This window comes from Scophthalmus maximus, chromosome 13 (genome assembly GCF_022379125.1).
Source record: "Scophthalmus maximus strain ysfricsl-2021 chromosome 13, ASM2237912v1, whole genome shotgun sequence".
Lineage (NCBI taxonomy): Eukaryota > Metazoa > Chordata > Actinopteri > Pleuronectiformes > Scophthalmidae > Scophthalmus > Scophthalmus maximus.
The window spans coordinates 12,482,280-12,503,109 of NC_061527.1; the positions used below are offsets into that span (position 1 = coordinate 12,482,280).

Below are 20,830 nucleotides of genomic sequence, written 5' to 3' on the forward strand. Positions count from 1 at the left end.
TTAACACATGTACCTGGTTTAGGTCATTTTCATCAGTGTTGCGCTTGTGTCTTCCATTCTTTCCACCTCCGTTGATCTTACACTCGTAGCAGGCCTCAGGAGACAGACTCTCATCATCCTCACCCTCCACAAACGGGCCTTGGAAACCTGAGCCTGTTATACAATGACTGGATGGAGACAAACACAATGTGGGAGAGGTCAGTGTGCCGAGCGTGATGAGTGAATTTCATCTTCATGTTCAATGCTCCGATCATATAAAACATGGTCAAATGTTTTATTGCGGTAAGATGTTTCCCCCAGGCATCACTGTCTAGTGACATCACAATTCCTTTAAGGAATACCAGCTCCTGAACTCTGTTCCCTCACCCTTGTCCAGCTCTGTAGAAACCTCCAGGACAGCCACACAGGTAGCCTCCATCGGTATTGGAGCAGCCGTAGATACAGGGGTTGGTGCCTGTGGAACATTCATTCACATCTTGGCAGCCACCGTTGTTCTGCTCAAAGTCAAAGCCAGAGGGACACACACACTTGAAGCTGCCCAGTGTGTTGTAGCAGGAGGCGGAGCCACACACTGTTCCTCCCTGACACTCGTTCTCATCTGCAGGCAAGAAATGATACACAATCCACAAAAGACCTTGAAATCACTAAAGACCTTTTTAAATCATAGCCATATGATTTGATCCTATTTAGTATTGCAGAGGTTTTTCGATTTATTTTGCACAGGTGCATACTTTTTTTGTATTTATTGGTAGAAAGAATACATTCTATTGCACACTCCATGTAAGGCCTTTACCATATATTAAATAGATTTTAGTGTGAAGTTAATTAAATGAACCATTTGTTACTACCCTTCCAGCACCAAGCAGCACCTTTAAACAAGGTAAACAGGAGTCATTTAATCAGACTGTTACATGTAAACATGATACAATCATACTGAAATTAGTTTAGTATGTACAATGTGACTAACAACAAACTGCAAAATCCCTGACAAACATACCTTTGCAATACCTTGCGAACTGAACAATAACATCTAGGCACTTATGATAATGAGGGTAGATTTAAAAAACAAAACAGAATTGCGATGAATCAATTAATAGCTTCGGAAGAAATTTGATCAGTTGTTAATTTAAGAAACGTGTAATTGCAATATCAAAGGAAGACTTTAGAGAAGAACTCACAAGCTCCAAATCAGAGTAACTCACCCACACACTGGTTCCACTGGTAGTGCTGCACGTAGCCCTGAGGACAGCCACAGCGGAAACCTCCCAGCATGTTCTGACAGCCGTGCTGACAGCGGTGGTTGCTGCCACATTCATCCACGTCTGAGGAAAAGTAGAATAAAATACTCCTCATTTCCTAGAAGTGAAGTGACACCTAGTACAACTCATACAACCACACTTTTCTGTCCCCTACCTCCATCACAAACACAATCTGCAGAACTCTCTGAATTCAACCTAATATTAGGGTTGTTGAATCTGCTCACCCTCACACTCCACGCCCGTGGTGTCCAAGGAGAAACCTTTGGAGCATTCACAGTTGAAGCTACCCGGCGTGTTGACACAAGAGGCCCGGTTACCACACGCACTGTTTTGAGCCGAACATTCGTTGTTGTCTGCGAAGGGAGAAGTCCTTTTTTAGAGATGGGGTAAAAATAAGTATGTCTGACTTTCTTCCTTCCCAGTGTCGTGCTCACCGATGCAGGCAGTCTGGTGCTGGGTGAAGCCAGGGGGACACTTGCAGGTGAACCCTCCGATGGTGTTGACGCAGAGGAACTGGCAGTTATGCTGCTTGGTTGAACACTCATCCAGATCTTGGAGGGGACGAAGCATGACAATCAAATCACATGATGAGATGAAGCCTCAAAGCCACAAAGCTTAGAGCTGTGTTTTCTATATTTCTTTTGTAACATACAAATGAGCTATTGATGATATCTATCAATATAGTGAAGGAATAAACAGAACCCAGGCTGCTGGTGTGATCATTTAATAATATCTCGTATTCTTTATGGTGCTATTTACACATGAACGGCAAATTAACCTTAAGACACAAGTGAATTGGGAGCCCATGTACCTTTGCAGGTCTTTCCATCTGGCTGTAAGCTGTATCCTCGGGGGCAGGAGCAGAGGTAGCTGCCCTCTGTGTTCTTACACAGGAAGTTACAGGGCTTCGGAGACAGAGCGCATTCATCCATATCTGAAATTTTTGCACAAAGGAAAATTAAGAATATGGGCAGGGATGCTGTGGAACATGTTTGTCAATTGATACCAGTGTAATCAATGCAAAAAAAAAATTAAATATCTGTGAAATCGAAAAACACAGGTCAGCCATACCAACGCAGGAGGTTGCCGTGAAGTCGGTTTTGTAACCGACATTACAGTGACAGCGGAAGGATCCGATGGTGTTGATGCATTGACCATTGTGACACAGGTCTTGCATCACATGGCACTCGTTGATGTCTGGAAGTACAGAAACATGTAAGAACACAAAATTCAGGGTGCAGTCTTTCTTCTGGCTAAATGTATGCGCAGCCCTGTTCTTGTGCCCCTCACCTCTTCCATCGGTGGTGTAGCCAGGTCCGAGTGGGCACATCTTCTTGTACTGTACGGTGCCGGGCAGCGGGCAGAGCTCACACTGTGACCCCCAGCCTCGGCCCGTGTTGCAGCAGCACTCCGACTTTGTCACACTGTTCCTGTTGGTGGACGACTGCTGGCACATGGTCTGCAAAACCTCAGAGTAACAGAAGCCCTTTCTGTTATCTGCAGAAGAAAACAGACAAGTGTGTGTTGTAAAACCGATTCAGATGGAACTTGGATAATTCTCTCATGGACTCTGCTGAAGCAGCAGCTGTGTGCATTTGTTCTGCTGTATTTAAAGAAAGGATTTTGACACCTTCACCCCCACGGTGTGACAACATGTTCTCCAGCAGTAATGATCTTACCGATACATTCAGTTCCAGTGGAGCTTGTCTCAAAGCCGTCGTTACACTCGCAGCGGTAACTTCCCACCGTGTTGACACAGCGGCCGTTTTTGCAGATGCCGGGCTTGGCCCGACACTCGTTCAGGTCTGGTAATAAATAGAGCGTAGGATGAGAGGGTGGAGGAAAAGAGGGAGAATCAAGTAACAACAACAGCATTGTGTGCAGACCGAGGTAAACATCTCTGCATTTTTATTACTCACCCATACATCCCTCTCCATCTGGTCTGCGCTGCATGCCAACGGGGCAGATACACATGAAGGTACCAATCAGGTTTTTACAGGTCATGCCCTTGGAGTCGCAGTCATCCAGACCCTCCGAGCACTCGTCCTGGTCTGGCAGGGCACAGTGACAGATGGCCAGTAAGTAAAACTACAACGGGCAGCCTAAACAAAATCCTACATCAACGTTGTCAAATAATTACCACAGCACACAGAGCAGAAGTGAACAGGCAGAAACGACCACAGTCACGCAGATGCACACAGGAAATGTGCTGCGTCTCACCTCTGCACATGCGTTGGTCATCTCGCAGCACATAGCCAGCGGGACACATACACTCATAGGAGCCGAAGGTGTTGACACAACGGAAGGCGCAAAGCAGAGGGTTCTGGGAGCACTCATTGATATCTGAGAAAAAACAAAAGGGGGAGAGACAGCGTGGTTTAATTCACTGTTATGATGTAGAATGACCTTTTTGCAAATGTGTTGAACGTGTTGAGCATCGCTTCGTAAATGACCTTCACAAGTCATCATGGGTCCAGGTTCGAAGCCCTCCTGGCACGAACACTCGAAACCTCCCACCACATTGGTGCAGGTTCCATTTCCACAGGGGTTTCCTATGGAGCACTCGTCGGTGTCTGGAGAAGACACAGACAGACACAGGCAGGAATTAAGAGCAACATTTACACTGCACTTATATCAGACCTGGCTGCTAATATGGATTTTCAGTGATGCATTCTGAGGCAATAAAGCCCCTGGAGATCATAGTTCCTAAAAAAGCCGCCACTGAGTCATTGATTTTTCTGTCTGCTCAACTGCTTCATGATAAATGCTCCAAATACTTGATTCTTTTCATGCGAATCACGGGTTAGTTAAACTGATGTATTGCATCTGTTGGTGACAACATATTGATTATGTGACAAGTCTGCAGACTTAAGCTGCAGAGAACATCTCACCAATACAGTTGACTCCCGTGTAATCCAGGTTGTATCCGAAGGGGCATTCACAGCGGAAGGAGCCGTCGGTGTTGATGCAGATACCGTTCTGGCAGATGCCTGGGTTATCCAGACACTCATTCAAATCTTTAGAGAGAAAAAGAATACGTGCATATTTTAAAACGACATACATGACAACCCCATTACCACTATCAGCACTTTTTCTGTAGATTCAAGGGGATCGGTGTTGCAGCACTCACCTTCGCGAGCATCTCCCGGTCCAGGCAGGGCTCCGTGGCCGAACGGACACAGAGTGTTGAAAGCAGCTGGAGACACACAAACAAAGGTCAGCTTCGTTATTTCACAACTTGTCGGTGTGATCGTGTACCTCTTGATCACAACGTGTGTGTGTCCCCGAGTTACACACCTTCGCTCTCTCGTGGGCACAGCTCACAGGGAAGACCCCAGCCCTCTCCAGGCATCTTGCTGCAGCAGCACTTGGCCTTAGTAGTATTGAAGGCTTTGGGCACGGAGCATTTGCCTGTGTCGAATTTGGTGAAGCAGAAGCTTTCTCTGGTATCTGCGAAACAAAAAGAAAAAGTTCCAGGATTCCTTTTTTTTTTTTGGCTATATGTAATCCATCTTCAGCACTACCTGCTGTGCCCTCATGTTAACTAACAGCTTCTCTCACCATAGCAGCGCCGTTTGTTGTCAGAGAGTACGAAGCCCGGCTGGCAGGAGCACTGGAAGCTGCCGGGGGTGTTGGTGCAGGTGCCAAACTGGCAGATGTTGGACTCCTCACACTCGTTGATGTCTGGGAGGGGAGAGAAGAGGTGAGAATAGAGGTTTATGCTCAATATGCGTGTTGTAGCAGATGATCTGATCACTAATTTACTCTATGCTGAAGTGTGGCTTTCCTGTGTGTGTGTGTGTGTGTGTGTGTGAGAATTGGGTTTAAGTTAGAGTTAGGATAGGCATTTAGTTGTGCTGGTTAAAGTCAGGTGTTTGTGCCTTTGTGTCTTACCTATACACTGATCATTTTGCACTTCATATCCTGGAGGGCAGATACACCTGAAAGATCCGTCAAGATTCTGACAAGTTCCTGGAGAGCAGGTACCGGGCAGACTCACACACTCGTTGATATCTGTGAAATACAAAGTTCATGTGAGAAAATGTTTGTTTATGTTTATGTGCCTGTACAGAGCTAAACTTTTACATTTAATTTCTTACCGACACAGTTTTTCCCATCTTGAGTATTTTCATAACCCTCATGGCAGAGACACTGGAAGGAACCAAGACCGTTGATGCACTGTCCATTCCTGCACACTTGGCCTTGGAGGGCACTGCACTCGTCTATGTCTGTATGGACATGAACATTGAAAAGATTAGGGCTCTCAAGGCATTCCTCTCATTTTGAATTCATGTTATTTTATTTTATAGTTAAAATATACAATTTCAAATGCAAACTGGTTGTTTTTTTCCTATATACCCAGGAAAAGTCAAAAAACAGATGGATTTTATGTCTAAAGCTTATTTCATGTCTGTCCAAATATATTACTGCCATGGAAAAAGGGCAGTATGTTTTTATTGGAATTTAGAGGTGTAATCTTTAATCCCATGATAGCATTTGTCAGGACTTTGACCTATTAAATAAAGCACTAAAGGCTGTTGACCTTTACAGTGAACAGTGAACAATCCATACCCATGCAGTCGTTGTTGTGTGTGAGCTCGAAGCCGGGGAAGCAGAGACAGTTGTAGGATCCCACTGTATTTTTACAGGTACCGTTGCCGCATGGCTGTCGGTCACACTCGTCAATGTCTAAAACCAGAGAGAAAAAATGTATGCTCCAAAAAGTTAATTGCACAAATAGATACTAGTGCTATAAAGATATTGACAAATGTGTTTCTCATGTGGTGACTCGTGACACAGTCTACAGTGCTGGGGTGTCCTTCTCACCCATGCACATGGTCTGGTCAGCTGTAGCCTTGAAACCGTTGTGGCAGAGACAGCGATAACTGCCCTGTGTGTCAATACACTCTCCGTGGCTGCACACATTAGGAATCTCCAGGCATTCATTACGGTCTGAAAGAGGGGGAAAGGATTCAAAAGTAGATATTATAAGAGTTGCAACAACGATTTCTCAATCAGGCTGGGGATTAAATTTTCATTTCACTACTCAAAATGTTAGAAGAAAATGCTGATGAAAGGTAAAAATGAGTTGCTTCATCAGTCACAAACTCAACAGTATTTAAGTTACAATTATTAAAAACGGGAAAATGCTGCACCCAGCAGCATTCTTACATTTGGGAAACTTGAACCACCCTAATTTCCCCGTTGTGGGACGAATAAAGGAATATCTTAACAAAGTCATGAAGGATCAGGATCTCTCAACTAATACCTTCATCGCTAATATTACAGACATTACATTAACCCCAATTAACATACTGTGCATTCAAAAACATATTGTAAGATAAATTTCCAACATGAACTTATCTCAGCAGCTTTCCCGCTGTTGAGTAACTGCGAACGCTAATCCTGTTCTCCCACCAAGGGATGCCCCTGACACACCTTCCTCGTAAACCGACACAATCAGTCTGTCCGTCCCCCTCCACAGTATTTTCGGAAGGGAACCCTCTGTAAAGTCTGTCAGACTGGCCGGACTCACCCACACAGGCCCCGCTGGGGGACAGTTTGAAGCCTGGCGAGCACTCGCAGCGGTAACTTCCAGGAATATTGATGCAGTTGGCGTTGCGCTGGCACAGGTTGTCCCCACTGTTACACTCATCAATATCTGCGCAGGGGGAAGAAAGAGAGAGAGACGGTGGTCATCAATCACAGACTCTATAACTGTCTGGTCAGAGCAGACTGTCAGCTTGTGGACCGCAGGAGAGAAAACACAACGGCGCCATTTTGGCTCTGGTACAGTTCAGACAGTCGCTGGCAGTTTCCACATGATTTTAAGGTCCTGGCAGGTGCTTCCATTCAGAGCCACTCTACTTGTTTTTACAAGCACATTATTCATTTGGGAAGACGCAGCCGTTGCTCCGCTGAGTAGACTGCCTCTTGGCCAGTGAGTGAGTGTATCTCTATTTATAAGTGTGTGTGTATGTGCACGCAGCTAACTGTGTGAGTGTGTGTTAGTGTGATGCAGAGTAGTAATGGTAGTAAGTGTTCTTGCCAGCAGTGACACATAATGTGTGTGTACGTAGAGAGTTGAGACACAGGACACAGAAAAAGCTAAAGAGCAGGAACTGTGTGAAACATTATCTCATACTATCTGTGTGTGTGTGGATAAAAATGACTTATCAGTTCACAGACGATGATTCTTTCCTTGTTGTGGGAGATACAAGGAGCAAAATATACAAGTGAGACAGGAGAACAGGTGACAGTATCTGAGGCCCGAGTCTTACCTTCACAAATGAGCAGTATGTTGTTGTAACTGAAGCCCATGGGACATTCACAGCGGAAGCTCCCGATCTGGTTTATACACACTCCGCTGGCACAGATACCTGGTATCTCCCTACACTCATCAATGTCTGCACAAAAAAAACAAAGAACATCAACATTATACCTGCTGGTTTGAACCTTGGTATTACTCATCCAGTGGTGACCTTGTTATGACCTTACCGATCGGCTTGCCAGTGTGGATGTCGATGATGAAACCGGGAGCCTGGTTACCACACAGTAATTGGTACTCAGCTGAAACAGTGAGGGCAACAGAGACTCAGTGAGTGTAGTTAAAATAAAGTAGTCACACTGTGGTGTTCAAACAGTTGTCAGAGTTACGGTTGAAAGGTTTCATCGCTCACTCACAGGTAGCAGGAGTAGGACAGGACTCGCACGGCTTGTTCCAGGCCTTTCCCACGTTGTAGGCACAGCAGCACATCTTCTTGGTCATGTTGAAGGACAGTTCGTTCTCACATGTGTCATTGAAGTTACGGTAACACACACTCTTCCTCATGTCTGCACGACAAGATGGATCAATCACAGTGTCAGTTCAAAAGAAGAAAAAACACCTGTACTTTGAAATGTAATAGACGGTGAGAATCTTCATTTTCTCCTCCTTCCCACTCACCCATGCAGTTGTTTCCTCCATTGACTTGCATGTATTCTGGTGGACACACACAGGTGTAGTTGCCCAGAGTGTTGTAGCAGGTCCCAGGTCCACAGATCCCAATGTGAGTTGTGCACTCATCAATATCTGCACATAGGTATGTGATGACAGATAATTAGATAAATAATAATAATACAAAAATGAATTAGCACAGTGACAACATACTTTTGAGTCGCTCCAGTTCGACTTGGTCAAAATAAACCAGTGTAGTTGGTCTGTCAGTCCTTACCTTCACAGATCCGCGTCTCTTCGTTGAGATAGTAGCCTGCTGGACATTCACACTGGAAACTGCCAAAGGTATTGACACAGTTTCCACCCTGGCAGAGTCCCGGCAGCTCCTGACACTCATCAATATCTAGAAAATCATTCAAATTTTAAGATCGATAGATGTCACAGGTGTATTGCTTTTAAGGTATCTTGTAGGGTTAATTGACAGCAAAATTCTATAACTGAGGCCAGCTGAAGTGTTATGCTACTACACTGATTGTCGCTGCAATTGATTCCATATGGAGCTGGTTAAGAGAGAAAGCCGGATGGTTTACCTTCCAGGATAACGGTGATGGGGTTGGGTCTGAATCCCTCTCCTCCTGGACAAAGAGTCTTATACTCCGCTACAGACCAGACAGAGCAGGTACAGCAGGTTAGATTGATTTTTCGTTTCATAGTAGCAAAGTAAAAAAAAGAAGCCATTAATACATTTTGCTAAGATGTAAGTATACCAGCCGATCTGACAATTTAAACTGTAACATGTGGATGCGTGTTTCGCGGTAAATGTAAGTAAGTGATTGATTGATAGAGGTCCTGTGGTGCTTACTGGTGTTGGTGGGGGGGCACAGTTCACAGGGGTTTCCCCAGGCTCCGCCCAGGGAGCAGCAGCAGGACGCTCGGGTCACTCCGACTCCGATCTCTGCACTGCAGGAGATTCCTCCATCACCGCGAGCGAGGATATCCAGGAAGCAGTTTCCAACACGGGTGTCTGAGAATCACACATATTTACTCTTTAAGACACTTTTATTTCACAAGTACACAAATGTAATTAACATGGGTTTGGCTCGCTCGTAATTGAGCAAATGTTCGTAAAATGTTTTTCACTCCAGTGTGAGCTTTCATAAATCCAGATGCTACTGTTGCATCTCGTATTGATTTACAAATTTTATGAATGCAGACAATTGCAGAAGCTTCATCAACGACATATCTGTGGCTAACATTGTGGAAAGTTACACTCTCAACATTGAAAGACTTTAGCAACACTAGCCTGATTATGAACTCATATGTAGATAATGCATCTTTTACACTGTTAATAGAAATGAAATAGAGATGTCATTTTAAACTTACCCCGGTGTACAAAAATAAGCTATAAGTAAATAAGTGATAAAGAAAGTTCCTCCCACAGTAAAAAGCCATAACGACAAATAATACTACATTCCTAAATATATACAGTATGTGTATTTTATGCACTAGTCCATGTATGTCATGTCCCACACTGTATCACTTATGGGCTTCTCCATTCAAAGCTTCTTGTTTTTTAAACCTGTTTTGTCCGTGTGACTCACCCACGCAGCCCACTCCAGTGGGGTTGAGCTCAAAGTCAGCTGGGCAGTTGCACAGGTAACTCCCCGGAGTGTTCACACACAGTCCGTTGATGCAGTTCACGGGGTCCGCACACTCGTTGATGTCTACGTCGGTAAACAGTGACACACACACACACACACACACACACAATCTCAGTAAAGCACATGACAGAGATCTCACTGAATGTATATTCGTTTATATACTGATGTTGTAAGTGCAGAAACATTTAAAAAAAACTGTAATTGTTTAAAGAGTTATTAATGCCACAAACTAACTGAGGGTGATTTGAAAGTGAGCTGCACAAAAACTGAGAAATTAAGGTATTTCACAGACGACTAAAGTAGATACATCTTTGGTCTTTGCACAGCTTCTTTGCTATGCTTTGCATATGTGATGCATGAATTCTATTATTGACACAGAAAGTCAGCTGTGATTTTTGGAGATACAGTTACTGAAGTGTGACACTAACCAGTGCAGTTTCCTCCACTGCGGTCCAGTTCGTAACCATCATCGCACACACAGCGGAACATCCCTGGAAGGTTCTGGCACGTTCCAAACACACAGATGTTCTGGAAATTACACTCATCGATGTCTGCGGCAAAGGGCAAAAGAGAGAGGGGGAAAACTTTTTAAGTAACGATACCTGAATGAAGAAAGCAGAGAATAAAACGTGACAGAATTAGTTTAGCACCTTGACAGGCCTTGCTGTCTTCTGTCGGCGTGAAGCCCATCTCACACTCGCAGCGGTAGCCACCGGGAGCGTTCAGACACTGGCCGTTCTCACACAGGTTGACGTTGTCTGCACACTCATCCATGTCTGAAACAGATCAATGCATCATAAACTCTCTGGGCATGAACCTCACCGCGCACACAAGAGCTGCTACTCAATCGGCAAATACTTGGAAAGATTTGACAGCCTTACCAGAGCAAGAAAAGCCATCTCCATTAAAGCCATCTTTGCACGTGCACCTGTAGGATCCTGGTGTGTTGACACAGTCTGCGTTGGGGTTACAGTTGTGGTCCTCTGCAGAGCACTCATCCTGATCTATAGACAGGGAGAAAAAACAAAACAATTCATATTCATATAAAACCAGGGTTGCACGACAAAACTAGTCTTGCAATCGCTTCACAGCGGAGACATTCTGAGTATGCACTCACCCACACACTTGATGCCGTCTCCCACCCAGCCGTCTCGACAGCGACATTTAAAGCTGCCCGGGACGTTGATGCACGCAGCATGCATGTCACAGTTGTGAGCCCCGATCTCACACTCGTCGATATCTGGGAGGATGTGGGGATAAATCGGCCGATAAACAGATTTTAGTTTGAGTTATTTACTTGTGAAAGTCTGTAACAAAACATAACAAATAACAAAAAGAGTAACCTTAGTTTAGCTGGGAGTAAAAATTACAAGTTTCATGACATTGAAATTGAGCTTTTTACTAACCACAGCAGGTTTACTTCTGTTCTGGGTCTCCAGATATGGTATAGTACAAATAAGTTATTCATTTCTAAAATGTAGACTTGGAACAAGTGTATGCATGGATGAACTTTCTGATCACTCAACGCTGATATGGACACACAGAGGAGACCTTGATATTTAAATGTGTGTGTGTGTGTGTGTGTGCACACACCTGTGCAGCCCGTTGATCCCTTCTTGACAAAGTATCCCAGCTGACAGTGGCAGATGAAGGAGCCTTTGGTGTTCTCACAGTCGCCGTGGAGACAGATGTTTGGGTTCAAATCACACTCGTTCACATCTGGGCAGACAGAGAGGACATGTGAATGTTCTGGCCTTTGAGTGACAGATAGTGAGGCTGACAGAGAAAGTCCCATAGGGAGACAGACAAGCAGGAAAACATCAGGCCAGAGACTGCGTGAATAAATACATTTAGAAGACAGAAAGAAAATAACTAAAAGACAAAACAGGGGCAGAAGTTCAACAATAGACGAAGATGTCAGAATGGGTTTCTCCTCTCACCAATACAGGTCCTCATGTCCATGGACGCCATGAAGCCGTCGTAACACAGACAGCGATATTCCCCAGGAATGTTGGTGCACTGGCCTCCGTCACAGATGTCTGGTGTCTCCTCACACTCATCAATGTCTAATAGAAACAGCAGAAATACATTTGAGTGTCATATAGGAAGTCGAAGTCCCGACATAGAAAATATCCTTAATTCATTTTCATATGGGAGACTGTCACTATGAGACAAAGTTGCATTCTTTAAACCTTTTATACGACTTTAAAAGACATACTGTGCATGTCCTGTGTTTACTTGTTTTCTTTGTTTTTTTTTACCTGCACAGGTCCTGAGATCAGGCATGAGAGCGTAGCCCTCACTGCAGCTACACTCGTAGCTGCCCTCTGAGTTGGTGCAGTGGGTCTCGCAGCCTCCGTTCATGATGGTGCACTCATCGATATCTGCAGACAGAAGACACAGTCACCCAGATCTCAGTGTTATCTCAGATCGTCAGCCATTTGCATGTACGCAAATTTCGTAACTATCGAAATTCACTGTGTGTTTTGAGGGCAGAGAGATTTGCTCCACTCACCAACGCAGCCCTGTCGGTCGGGTGTGGCTTGGTAACCAGTGTCACAGGTGCACTGGTAGGTTCCTGGCAAGTTGACACACTGTCCGTTCTTGCACAGGTTTTCACTCAGCTGGCACTCGTTCACATCTGAACCAACAAACAAGTTTGAAGAATTACTCATCAAGACATAAAAAGTGTTGTACAGCAGCTCAAAAAATAGAATTTAAATTCCCTCCTTAGCTACAGAATGGATTTATATTCATTCATCATGTCTTGAACTTACACATCACCTGCGACGTGACTTGAGCCAAAGAAAAAACTGATTTGAATGTGCTGAGAATGATACATAACCTCCAGTGAGCCTGTGTGTGGATGCATATACACGACTGTGTGAATGTGGAGTGTGATACATCATAAGTGACCAACCTTCACAGGCAGAGCCATCGTTGCTGAGCGAGTGGCCGGTTGGACATTCACAATCATAACTCCCCTCTGTGTTCAGACAGGTTCCCCCACGACACAGCAGGGGGTTCCTCTCGCACTCGTCGATGTCTGTCAACGGAGAGGGGGAGGCGGAAAGAGGGAGGGAGAGGGATAAGAGTAAAAGAGGAATTTACGAAAAAGAAAAGCGCAAAGAAAGAACAGAGACAAAAAAAAATGACATTATCAACCAAACTGAACTTGACTGCGATTTCACATTGTGGACATGAATTTGAATAGGGTTTCATGTGAAATCGCGTATCTGTGAACGTGTATGAACGTGATTCCAGCGTACCCATGCAGTTCTTCATCATCATGAAGCCACTCTCGTAGCCCTCAAAGCACTCGCACTCAAAGCTGCCGGGTGTGTTGACGCAGGCACCGTGACCACACAGGTCAGGGGAGATGCGGCACTCATCGATGTCTGAAACACAGTGATGTTCAGAAAAGGAAGCTCATTAAGTGGTCACGTTCACTAGGTGTGAGAGTTTATTATTCATATATATATATATATTTTTTTATTTTTATTTTTTATTATTAAATCTTTTTCATACCTGTGCAGTTCCTCTCTTCAGCAGTCAGAGCGAAGCCATTGTTGCAGCGACACTTGAAGCTGCCAATGGTATTTCGGCAGTTTCCGTAAGTACACAGACCGTTGAACACCTTACACTCATTCACATCTGAGGGAAAGACAAAGGCTAATATTACTCACACGCACAGATATGAAAACACTTAAATTTCACTCGAGTATATCCATTAACACCCATTTGACAGTACTAACCAAATCCACTGAGAGAATCTGCTAAGAGATTTTAGCAACTGCAGGATTGATTTTAAGATTTCTTTTAATAACTCTTAAAGCTCAGCGTGGACTGGCCCCCAGATATAGTGAAGGAGCTACTAATTCTTCTAATCAACTATTTCTAGAAGTTCCCAAGTCAAGGCTGGAAACTAACTGTACCTATTTTAAGTAAAACATATTTTTTTTATGGGAAAGCCTTTTAATGCCTGATTTTAACTGGTTTTAACTGATGTTGTTCTTTTTGCGTTTTGTCTTGTTTTGTTCTGTGCTGTTTGATTCCTATGTATTTTTTTATTATCATTATCATACATTTTTTCCAGTCGGGTGCAATAATGCAGCATTCAGATCAGATTTGTTTTAGGCGATACAGCTTCAAAATCATCTCTACACTGGAACTCGATCACACTGATTCTTGTGTTACACAGTTAAATTAGATGGACGTGTCCCTATTCATTAAGCTGAAAGCTCTGGTACCTTTGTAGAAGGGCCTGCCGGTCAGAATGTCTCCTCTGTTGGCGAAGCCGGGCCCTCGGGGGCAGATGGCTTTGTACTCGGGCGTGTCTGCTTTGGGACACTCCTCACAGTCAATACCCCAGGCAGAGCCCACTGAACAGCAGCACATGTCCATACGATATCTCCCAGGCAGCGGCTCGCCACACTCGTCCTCGTGCCACTTCAGGAAGCACTGCTCACTGCGCGTGTCTAGAAAATCCAGAGCAAAGTCATGCTGAAGCGTGTTCATAGCCCCCGGATATTCATCAGGTGATGTGATGTATATTCTCTTTGTTGTGCAGTTTTCTTACCCACACATGTGCGTCCAGTACTGTCCAAGGTGAGGCCCTCAGAACACTCGCAGCGGAATGAGCCCTGGGTGTTCACACAGCGGCCGTTTGGACACACTCCGGGGAACACCTCGCACTCGTTAATGTCTACAGGGAGCGGCATATTTAAAGAATCATCAGTACAAGGTTGAAACAAACCCAAAACACATACACTCACTAAATTGTTTTTAATTTAAGGTAATCTGTTGGGAGAACATTACGGCAGAAGGACACAGTTTTAAATCCCCTCATGGGTGTTGATGTTGGACAAAAGGAGGACTGCAGAGCCATTACCTTCGCATATAACGCCCTTCATACGAGCAAATCCTCTGGAGCAAGCGGTGTCTGAGGAGAACAAAGAATATTTGTATGAGCATTGTATTTAACATTTCATAGTTGTCCAGTCATTTTCACAGTCTGGGGTTACTTTTATACATGATGTTCAGTTATATTCTATATTCTGGTTCTCGTGGATTACTGATTTATTGTACCTAAAGAAAGCAATTGCAAGATAGCTCACTTTTAGTGGTTATAATGAATAATCTTTCCTTTGACATATTTTAGGCAGTTTGAACTGACCGATCTCGCAGCGTTCACAGGGGCTGCCCCAGGCGGCTCCCAGTGTGGAGCAGCACTCCGACTTCAACGTGGCTCCGTTGATGTTGACCTCACAGCGGTTGTCCTGTATCGTCAGCCAGCAGGTGCTCTTCATACTGTCTGTGGAGCCGGAGAAACAGCGTTTTGATTAAAGGTGAGCTGCGGAGTTTTCTTTCACCTTTTTTTGTTGTTGATCGTAACAGATTTTCTGCATCCTTGAGGCCTCACGAATGTATTAGATACATTTCATCCCACGTAAATCATTCACAAAGTAAAAATCTCAATCTCAATATTCCATCTTGTGCGTCCACCCAGTAGTAGCACAAGATACAAAAAAACAGAGATCAGCAAGTCAAAACCTTGCTCATGGTTTCAAATCTCCACAGGTTGCCTTTAACAACGGCAACAAAATACACCAGCAAGACAATCAACATATTACATGTTCTGTCTGTGGCTGCAGGCTGCATCATTACATTTAATCCTAAAGCTACTAATGAACAGAAAGAGCGTTAAGGCATTGCAGTGACACCTCTTCTCTAAAACCACGAGACCACCCACACACACACACACAACCACAATTCACTCTCCTTTTCTTAATGACTCATTCTCTCTCTCAGTAACAATAACATCTGTGTTCTGTATTAGCCCCTTGGCTTTCTCAGAATGATTCCCCCAAAATAACAAACTTCCAAACAAGTGGAATATTTAACCTCAGCAGAGTCTTACATACCACACGTCATTCTGAATCTGCGGCGGTTCTCTATGAAGTAAAGCAATGTCCATGGGACCCAAGGCCACGCATGTGTGTGTCTTTCTACCCCAACATCTGAGGATAATAATGTCTCTGGATGACTCCTGGAAACCTGAACCAACTCACTTTGTTTACAAAAGTGGAGAGTAAACCTCGATTAAAATGATTAGGCAATTATTTCCCATTCATACTCATGTTTCTGTGTGCAGTCATTATCTCACGCAAGCTGTTGTGAGGACCCTGTGGTGCTGCTGTAATTTGCGTTGGGAGGACACATTCGGGATGTCTTACCCACGCAGATGGTGTTGGTGGAGTCCAGCTTGCTGCCGTGGGTGCATTCGCAGTTGAAGGAGCCGGCCACGTTGCGACACGCTCCGTTGATGCACGGGCTGGACTCGCACTCGTTGATATCTGAAAGCAAACACCTGAGGTCAGGACTCACACGCTAATTCAAACGGATCCTCATTACAATTTGACGCTCACAAGAACAATGTGTAACCTATGTCTTCTTTCCATGAGACACATGTTTGCTTGAAACTAAATGCAACACATCTGGTAATAATGTGACCTTATAATGACCTTGATTGTTGGTAAAAAAGAAAGAAAGAGAAAAGACAAAACACATGGATGGGAAGTAGAGCAAACATGTGAGAGTGTCTCAGAGAGAATGTGTGTGTGTGTGTGTGTGTGTGTGTGTGTGCGTGTGCACGTGCTCACCTTCGCACGTCTCTGAGTCAGGTTTGAAGACAAATCCTTTAGGACAGGAGCAGGTGTAGGAGCCAGGAGTGTTTCTGCAGAGACCATTGTCACAGAGCAGACGGTTCACCAGACACTCGTTGATGTCTGAAGGGAGAAAAGAGTTGAAGGTGTTTACTGTTTGTTGCATAACTTAGTGAAGAGTTAACTCATGAAATTTCTAATTAGAGGAATCACTGTGGAAAAAAAAAACACCAGCATTGTCCTTTAAAGCGAGACTCCTGGTCAATATAAAAAAATAAATCACAAGTATTAAAAAAACGATATGAAAAAAAAAGGATATGTAAATAATATACACAATATATGATATAACAGAAACATGGCTAACTTTTCACTGGGGGGTATTACTGTATTCTTTTATAAAACATAAAAACAATCCACTCCACTTTGACTCACCGACACAGTTCTTGCCACTAGTGTCGGACTCGTAGCCGATGTTGCAGATGCAGCGGTAGCTTCCTCTCAGGTTCTCGCAAATGCCGTTCTGACAAATGTCCGGGTCCAGGGCACACTCGTTGATGTCTAGGAGAGGAGAGGCGTTAATCCAGACAGGCGTGCTTCTTAACAACACTGTGGGGAAGTTAACACTGACCAGCAACATACTCACCTCTGCCGTCGGCTGTGATGCCAATGCCGCTGCTGCACACGGCCTGGAACTCAGCTGACAGATGAGAAGGAAACACATTTGATGAGCTGGATAAATATTTTAACTATAATAAAAATGCCAAAAAATACAGATTTTCAGGATTTAAAATAAACAATCTAAAGCAAATCCACAATGTTACCTGAGTTTCTGGATGGGCAGGGTTGGCATGGCTCTCCAAAGCCATGTTCGGCGTTGGCACAGCAGCACTCAGACTTAGTCACTGCACCAGGGAACGGACGTGAGCATGTGCCCATCTTTATGGCCCCGTAGCAGGTGGTCCTCATGTGCGTGTCCACACAAACCCTCCCATCTACATCGATAGCCAGGCCTGGTGGGCACTCGCAGCGGAAGGAGCCCTCGGAGTTGATGCAGCGGCCGTTCATACAAATGCCAGATGTCTGACACTCGTCGATGTCTGATGAAGAGAGGGCAGATCAATAAAACATCATATGTCAGTTTATGAGCTAAGGAACATGTGTTTACACAATGGCCTTATAAATTGGTAAATTGAAAGATAATTGATCCAAATTACTTGATGAAGTAAATATGTCAAGGAGTTTTCATTCTTCCAGATGTATAATATTTAGAAGATTCAAGGAATTTCAACCATCTTGGGTCACTTAAATCAGTGTTTTCATGAGGTTGTATTTAAAAAAAGATTAGTCCATCTATAATTTGTCTTCTGTGTAATAATTTTTGTTAATGCTCTTTATTTTAAAGTTAACATTAAACATCAAAAAAAAGATATGAATCACAGAGTGCATGATGAGCAAATCAGGTCGTCGGGACTCAGCATTATCTCGACTGACATGTTATATTTGGGATGTGCACATGTGCTGTGTTATGGTGTGACCGCAATGGAATGACAGCTACTCCTAGCTCGCTTCCAGACACAATCTCTCAGCAGAGACTCATAAATTTACCTACCTATATCTTTCCATCTTTATCTGGCCTGTACCTTACAGCACCTTGGGGACGTTTCAAAAAGTCTGACTTCTGAAACACAACTGTGCTCAAACGGGTTCAAAAAGGGGTCTGCGGGATTTCAAATGCCACAAAATCTGACAACGCTGTTTTGAAGCAGCCGGTTTGAGGCTGGCCCAAGTTCTGAGGTCCGCGTTCGTACTTCATAAATCACACATACCGGTACAGTATCGTCCGTTAGGTGCTAGTGCAAAGCCAGGCTTGCAGATGCACTTAAAGCTGCCGTCCTCGTTGATACACATGCCGTTGAGACACATGTTGGTGGTGGCACATTCATCGTGATCTGGAAAAGCAAGAGAACAAGAATTAGGTCAAGTTTATAAGGGTGAAAGTTCACCTGAAGTTCAACTTGTTTTTGTGCCGGTCCCTTACCGATGCAGTTCTTTCCATCAGGTGTGAGCTCGAAGCCTGCATTGCAGATACACTGAAAACTTCCGTCTGTGTTGACACAGCGGCCGTTTCGACACATCACTCCATTCATGATGCACTCATCAATATCTAAAGAGGGGAGAGCATGGTTTGATTAACAGTCTTTTAAAAAAAAAAAAAAATCGTACAATATTGTGCACCAATGCTTTAGTTAAATGATGTGATGAGTGTGTACTACATTAGTATTAAAGAAAAAGCAGGCCGACTCACCAATACAGGCTTGTTTGGTGGGTGTCCCTTGGTAGCCATCGTGGCACTTGCAGTGGTACGATCCAGGTGTGTTGACACAGTCGCCATTGATACATGGATTACTCACACACTCATCCACATCTGGAGAGACAAAAATAAAGTACATTAACAGAAAACAAAAGAGCTATACTGACTGACGGTGACCTGGTTTGAATATTGAAAAGAAAGAACACAATTTAAGTGTCAGCCTACACTTGTATTGAGTTCCCTACATCAGCAGAAGATGGCAGTGCAGTGCATAGTATTAACTGTCGCCCCTTCGTGTCGGCCTACACGCCTCAGAGAGATTAGTGAGAACTGAACCACATTCTCACATACAATGTGTATGAGCATTTTTTCTTTTTACCGATACACTCCCCACGGACATCCTGTCTGTAACCCATGTTGCATTCACAGCGGTAGCTGGTGGGTGTCGGAATGCAGCGTCCATTCAGGCAGAGGTTGGTGAAATGTTTGCACACGTCAATGGAGTCGTTCACAGAAACAGTGCCTGAGAATACGAATACAGGGGAATTACCAAAGCACGGCCTACAAATAACAATACAACAGATATACAGAATTTTGGAGTTTAGAAAAGAACCTTTTTTTCTTCCAGTGTCATTCAGCACACTTATTTAGATCTACAGTAAAACTCACCTATCTGTTGGTGGTTCAGACGCCCTCCTCCGTTGCCTCCAAAGCTTCCTCCATTCCCCCCAAAGCTTCCTCCATTTCCTCCAAAGCTTCCGCCACCGTTTCCACCGATGCCTCCATTACCATTGCCGTTAGGCACACTGGGGAACTTGTGACCATAGTTGAAGCCGTTGCCATTGTTGGGGAAGTGTCCGTTGGGGTAACCGTGAGGGAGGCCGTGTCCCTGGGGAACACCCACAATACACAGGCGCCTGAACTCGTCTAAAAGAGAAACAGAGACCAGAGTGAATGAGTCAGTGGATGCAAACTGCTGTTGGGTATGTTTTCGTTTGTTACCAGCCAATTGGAACTGAGGTAAAATCTGTTTATCATCTCTTCCAGTAAAGATTTTCTTACTGGGAAGTTTATAGGGATTAAAACTGTTATTCAGACTCAGAAATCCTTCAGATCAGGGTTAGTCCTACAGTACGTACGCTAAATGTGCTCACAGTTTCCCGTAACGCCAGATTTCACAAAGGCCTTTGCACTTTACAGTAAATGTTGCTGTTCTTTAGTTCAAGCTTGTTTAAAAGCCGACTGTGTCTACTGTAAGTGTTTTACTGGATTCAGATATGCTTTGACTGGAGCAAAGCCTGACCAAGTAATAAGAAAAAAATGTGTACACTGCACATGATGATCTGTTCTCTACTTTAGCACATAGTTATAGTAACTCTATTGCATGGATCTTTTTTGCATGTCTCATATTTTTGCAATATGTAGGTAGACTATGCATGTATTTGTGTGTGTATGTACTGGCATGTTTGTTAGTATGTTTTGCACTTAGTTTGACAGTCACAATAAGTCAAGTACACCCAACTTATTTTTGCTGTGCCAGTGAAAGATACAGAACATTCTGTAAAAGATCAGTCATGGATTACATTGTCTCACGCAGAGGAAGAGTTTTTCGAATTCCAGCTTGACTGAAAAGATGATGGGTCATTATCGTCACACAAATCTTTTCCATCTTTCTCTGTTTAGTTTGCGCTCATGACATCAGACTCATCAGGTTGAGCGAATGCTCTGGCCTCTCCTTTCATACATACACACACAAATTCAAAGCAGCCTCTCTCGAACAAAGTCGGCCTTGTCTAAGTTTAACATTACAGTGTTGAATTAATTTGGCTTGTGAACCATTTACACACTCATGGCTTTATTTACTGCCTGTGCTTGTGCCAAATCATAGACAATCCATTGTGGGGGAGTGCCAGCTTTTGTCCCCAGAGAGCCACAGAGATGGATGTTGTGTCCATATTGTACACTCGCATCCATCAGTTTGTTTGCAACAACACAGA

The 20,830-nt window shown here is 44.0% G+C and overlaps 1 protein-coding gene across 1 annotated transcript in view; it reads right to left on the reverse strand.

Moving 5' to 3' along the window:
* fbn2b (fibrillin 2b) overlaps positions 1–20,830 on the reverse strand; it is a 60,829-nt gene that overhangs the window by 3,155 nt on the left and 36,844 nt on the right. The window contains exons 11-64 of the mRNA XM_035647732.2: positions 19,503–19,760; positions 19,213–19,356; positions 18,828–18,947; positions 18,561–18,686; positions 18,349–18,471; positions 17,344–17,619; positions 17,166–17,219; positions 16,955–17,080; positions 16,520–16,645; positions 16,094–16,213; positions 15,034–15,171; positions 14,749–14,799; positions 14,437–14,562; positions 14,108–14,335; positions 13,386–13,511; positions 13,127–13,255; positions 12,778–12,903; positions 12,373–12,498; positions 12,119–12,241; positions 11,798–11,923; positions 11,451–11,576; positions 10,975–11,097; positions 10,739–10,861; positions 10,508–10,633; positions 10,286–10,408; positions 9,798–9,920; positions 9,059–9,220; positions 8,787–8,855; positions 8,474–8,599; positions 8,206–8,331; positions 7,944–8,093; positions 7,758–7,829; positions 7,541–7,666; positions 6,796–6,921; positions 6,087–6,212; positions 5,832–5,948; positions 5,360–5,488; positions 5,154–5,273; positions 4,821–4,943; positions 4,557–4,709; positions 4,390–4,455; positions 4,151–4,276; positions 3,713–3,832; positions 3,480–3,602; positions 3,179–3,310; positions 2,939–3,064; positions 2,550–2,756; positions 2,331–2,456; positions 2,071–2,193; positions 1,694–1,810; positions 1,484–1,612; positions 1,203–1,322; positions 367–598; positions 14–167 (exon numbers count right to left, since the gene is read on the reverse strand). Of these exons, the coding sequence (XP_035503625.2) occupies positions 14–167; positions 367–598; positions 1,203–1,322; positions 1,484–1,612; positions 1,694–1,810; positions 2,071–2,193; positions 2,331–2,456; positions 2,550–2,756; positions 2,939–3,064; positions 3,179–3,310; positions 3,480–3,602; positions 3,713–3,832; positions 4,151–4,276; positions 4,390–4,455; positions 4,557–4,709; positions 4,821–4,943; positions 5,154–5,273; positions 5,360–5,488; positions 5,832–5,948; positions 6,087–6,212; positions 6,796–6,921; positions 7,541–7,666; positions 7,758–7,829; positions 7,944–8,093; positions 8,206–8,331; positions 8,474–8,599; positions 8,787–8,855; positions 9,059–9,220; positions 9,798–9,920; positions 10,286–10,408; positions 10,508–10,633; positions 10,739–10,861; positions 10,975–11,097; positions 11,451–11,576; positions 11,798–11,923; positions 12,119–12,241; positions 12,373–12,498; positions 12,778–12,903; positions 13,127–13,255; positions 13,386–13,511; positions 14,108–14,335; positions 14,437–14,562; positions 14,749–14,799; positions 15,034–15,171; positions 16,094–16,213; positions 16,520–16,645; positions 16,955–17,080; positions 17,166–17,219; positions 17,344–17,619; positions 18,349–18,471; positions 18,561–18,686; positions 18,828–18,947; positions 19,213–19,356; positions 19,503–19,760 (7,142 nt within the window). The remainder of the gene's footprint in view (positions 1–13; positions 168–366; positions 599–1,202; positions 1,323–1,483; positions 1,613–1,693; positions 1,811–2,070; positions 2,194–2,330; positions 2,457–2,549; positions 2,757–2,938; positions 3,065–3,178; positions 3,311–3,479; positions 3,603–3,712; positions 3,833–4,150; positions 4,277–4,389; positions 4,456–4,556; positions 4,710–4,820; positions 4,944–5,153; positions 5,274–5,359; positions 5,489–5,831; positions 5,949–6,086; positions 6,213–6,795; positions 6,922–7,540; positions 7,667–7,757; positions 7,830–7,943; positions 8,094–8,205; positions 8,332–8,473; positions 8,600–8,786; positions 8,856–9,058; positions 9,221–9,797; positions 9,921–10,285; positions 10,409–10,507; positions 10,634–10,738; positions 10,862–10,974; positions 11,098–11,450; positions 11,577–11,797; positions 11,924–12,118; positions 12,242–12,372; positions 12,499–12,777; positions 12,904–13,126; positions 13,256–13,385; positions 13,512–14,107; positions 14,336–14,436; positions 14,563–14,748; positions 14,800–15,033; positions 15,172–16,093; positions 16,214–16,519; positions 16,646–16,954; positions 17,081–17,165; positions 17,220–17,343; positions 17,620–18,348; positions 18,472–18,560; positions 18,687–18,827; positions 18,948–19,212; positions 19,357–19,502; positions 19,761–20,830) is intronic.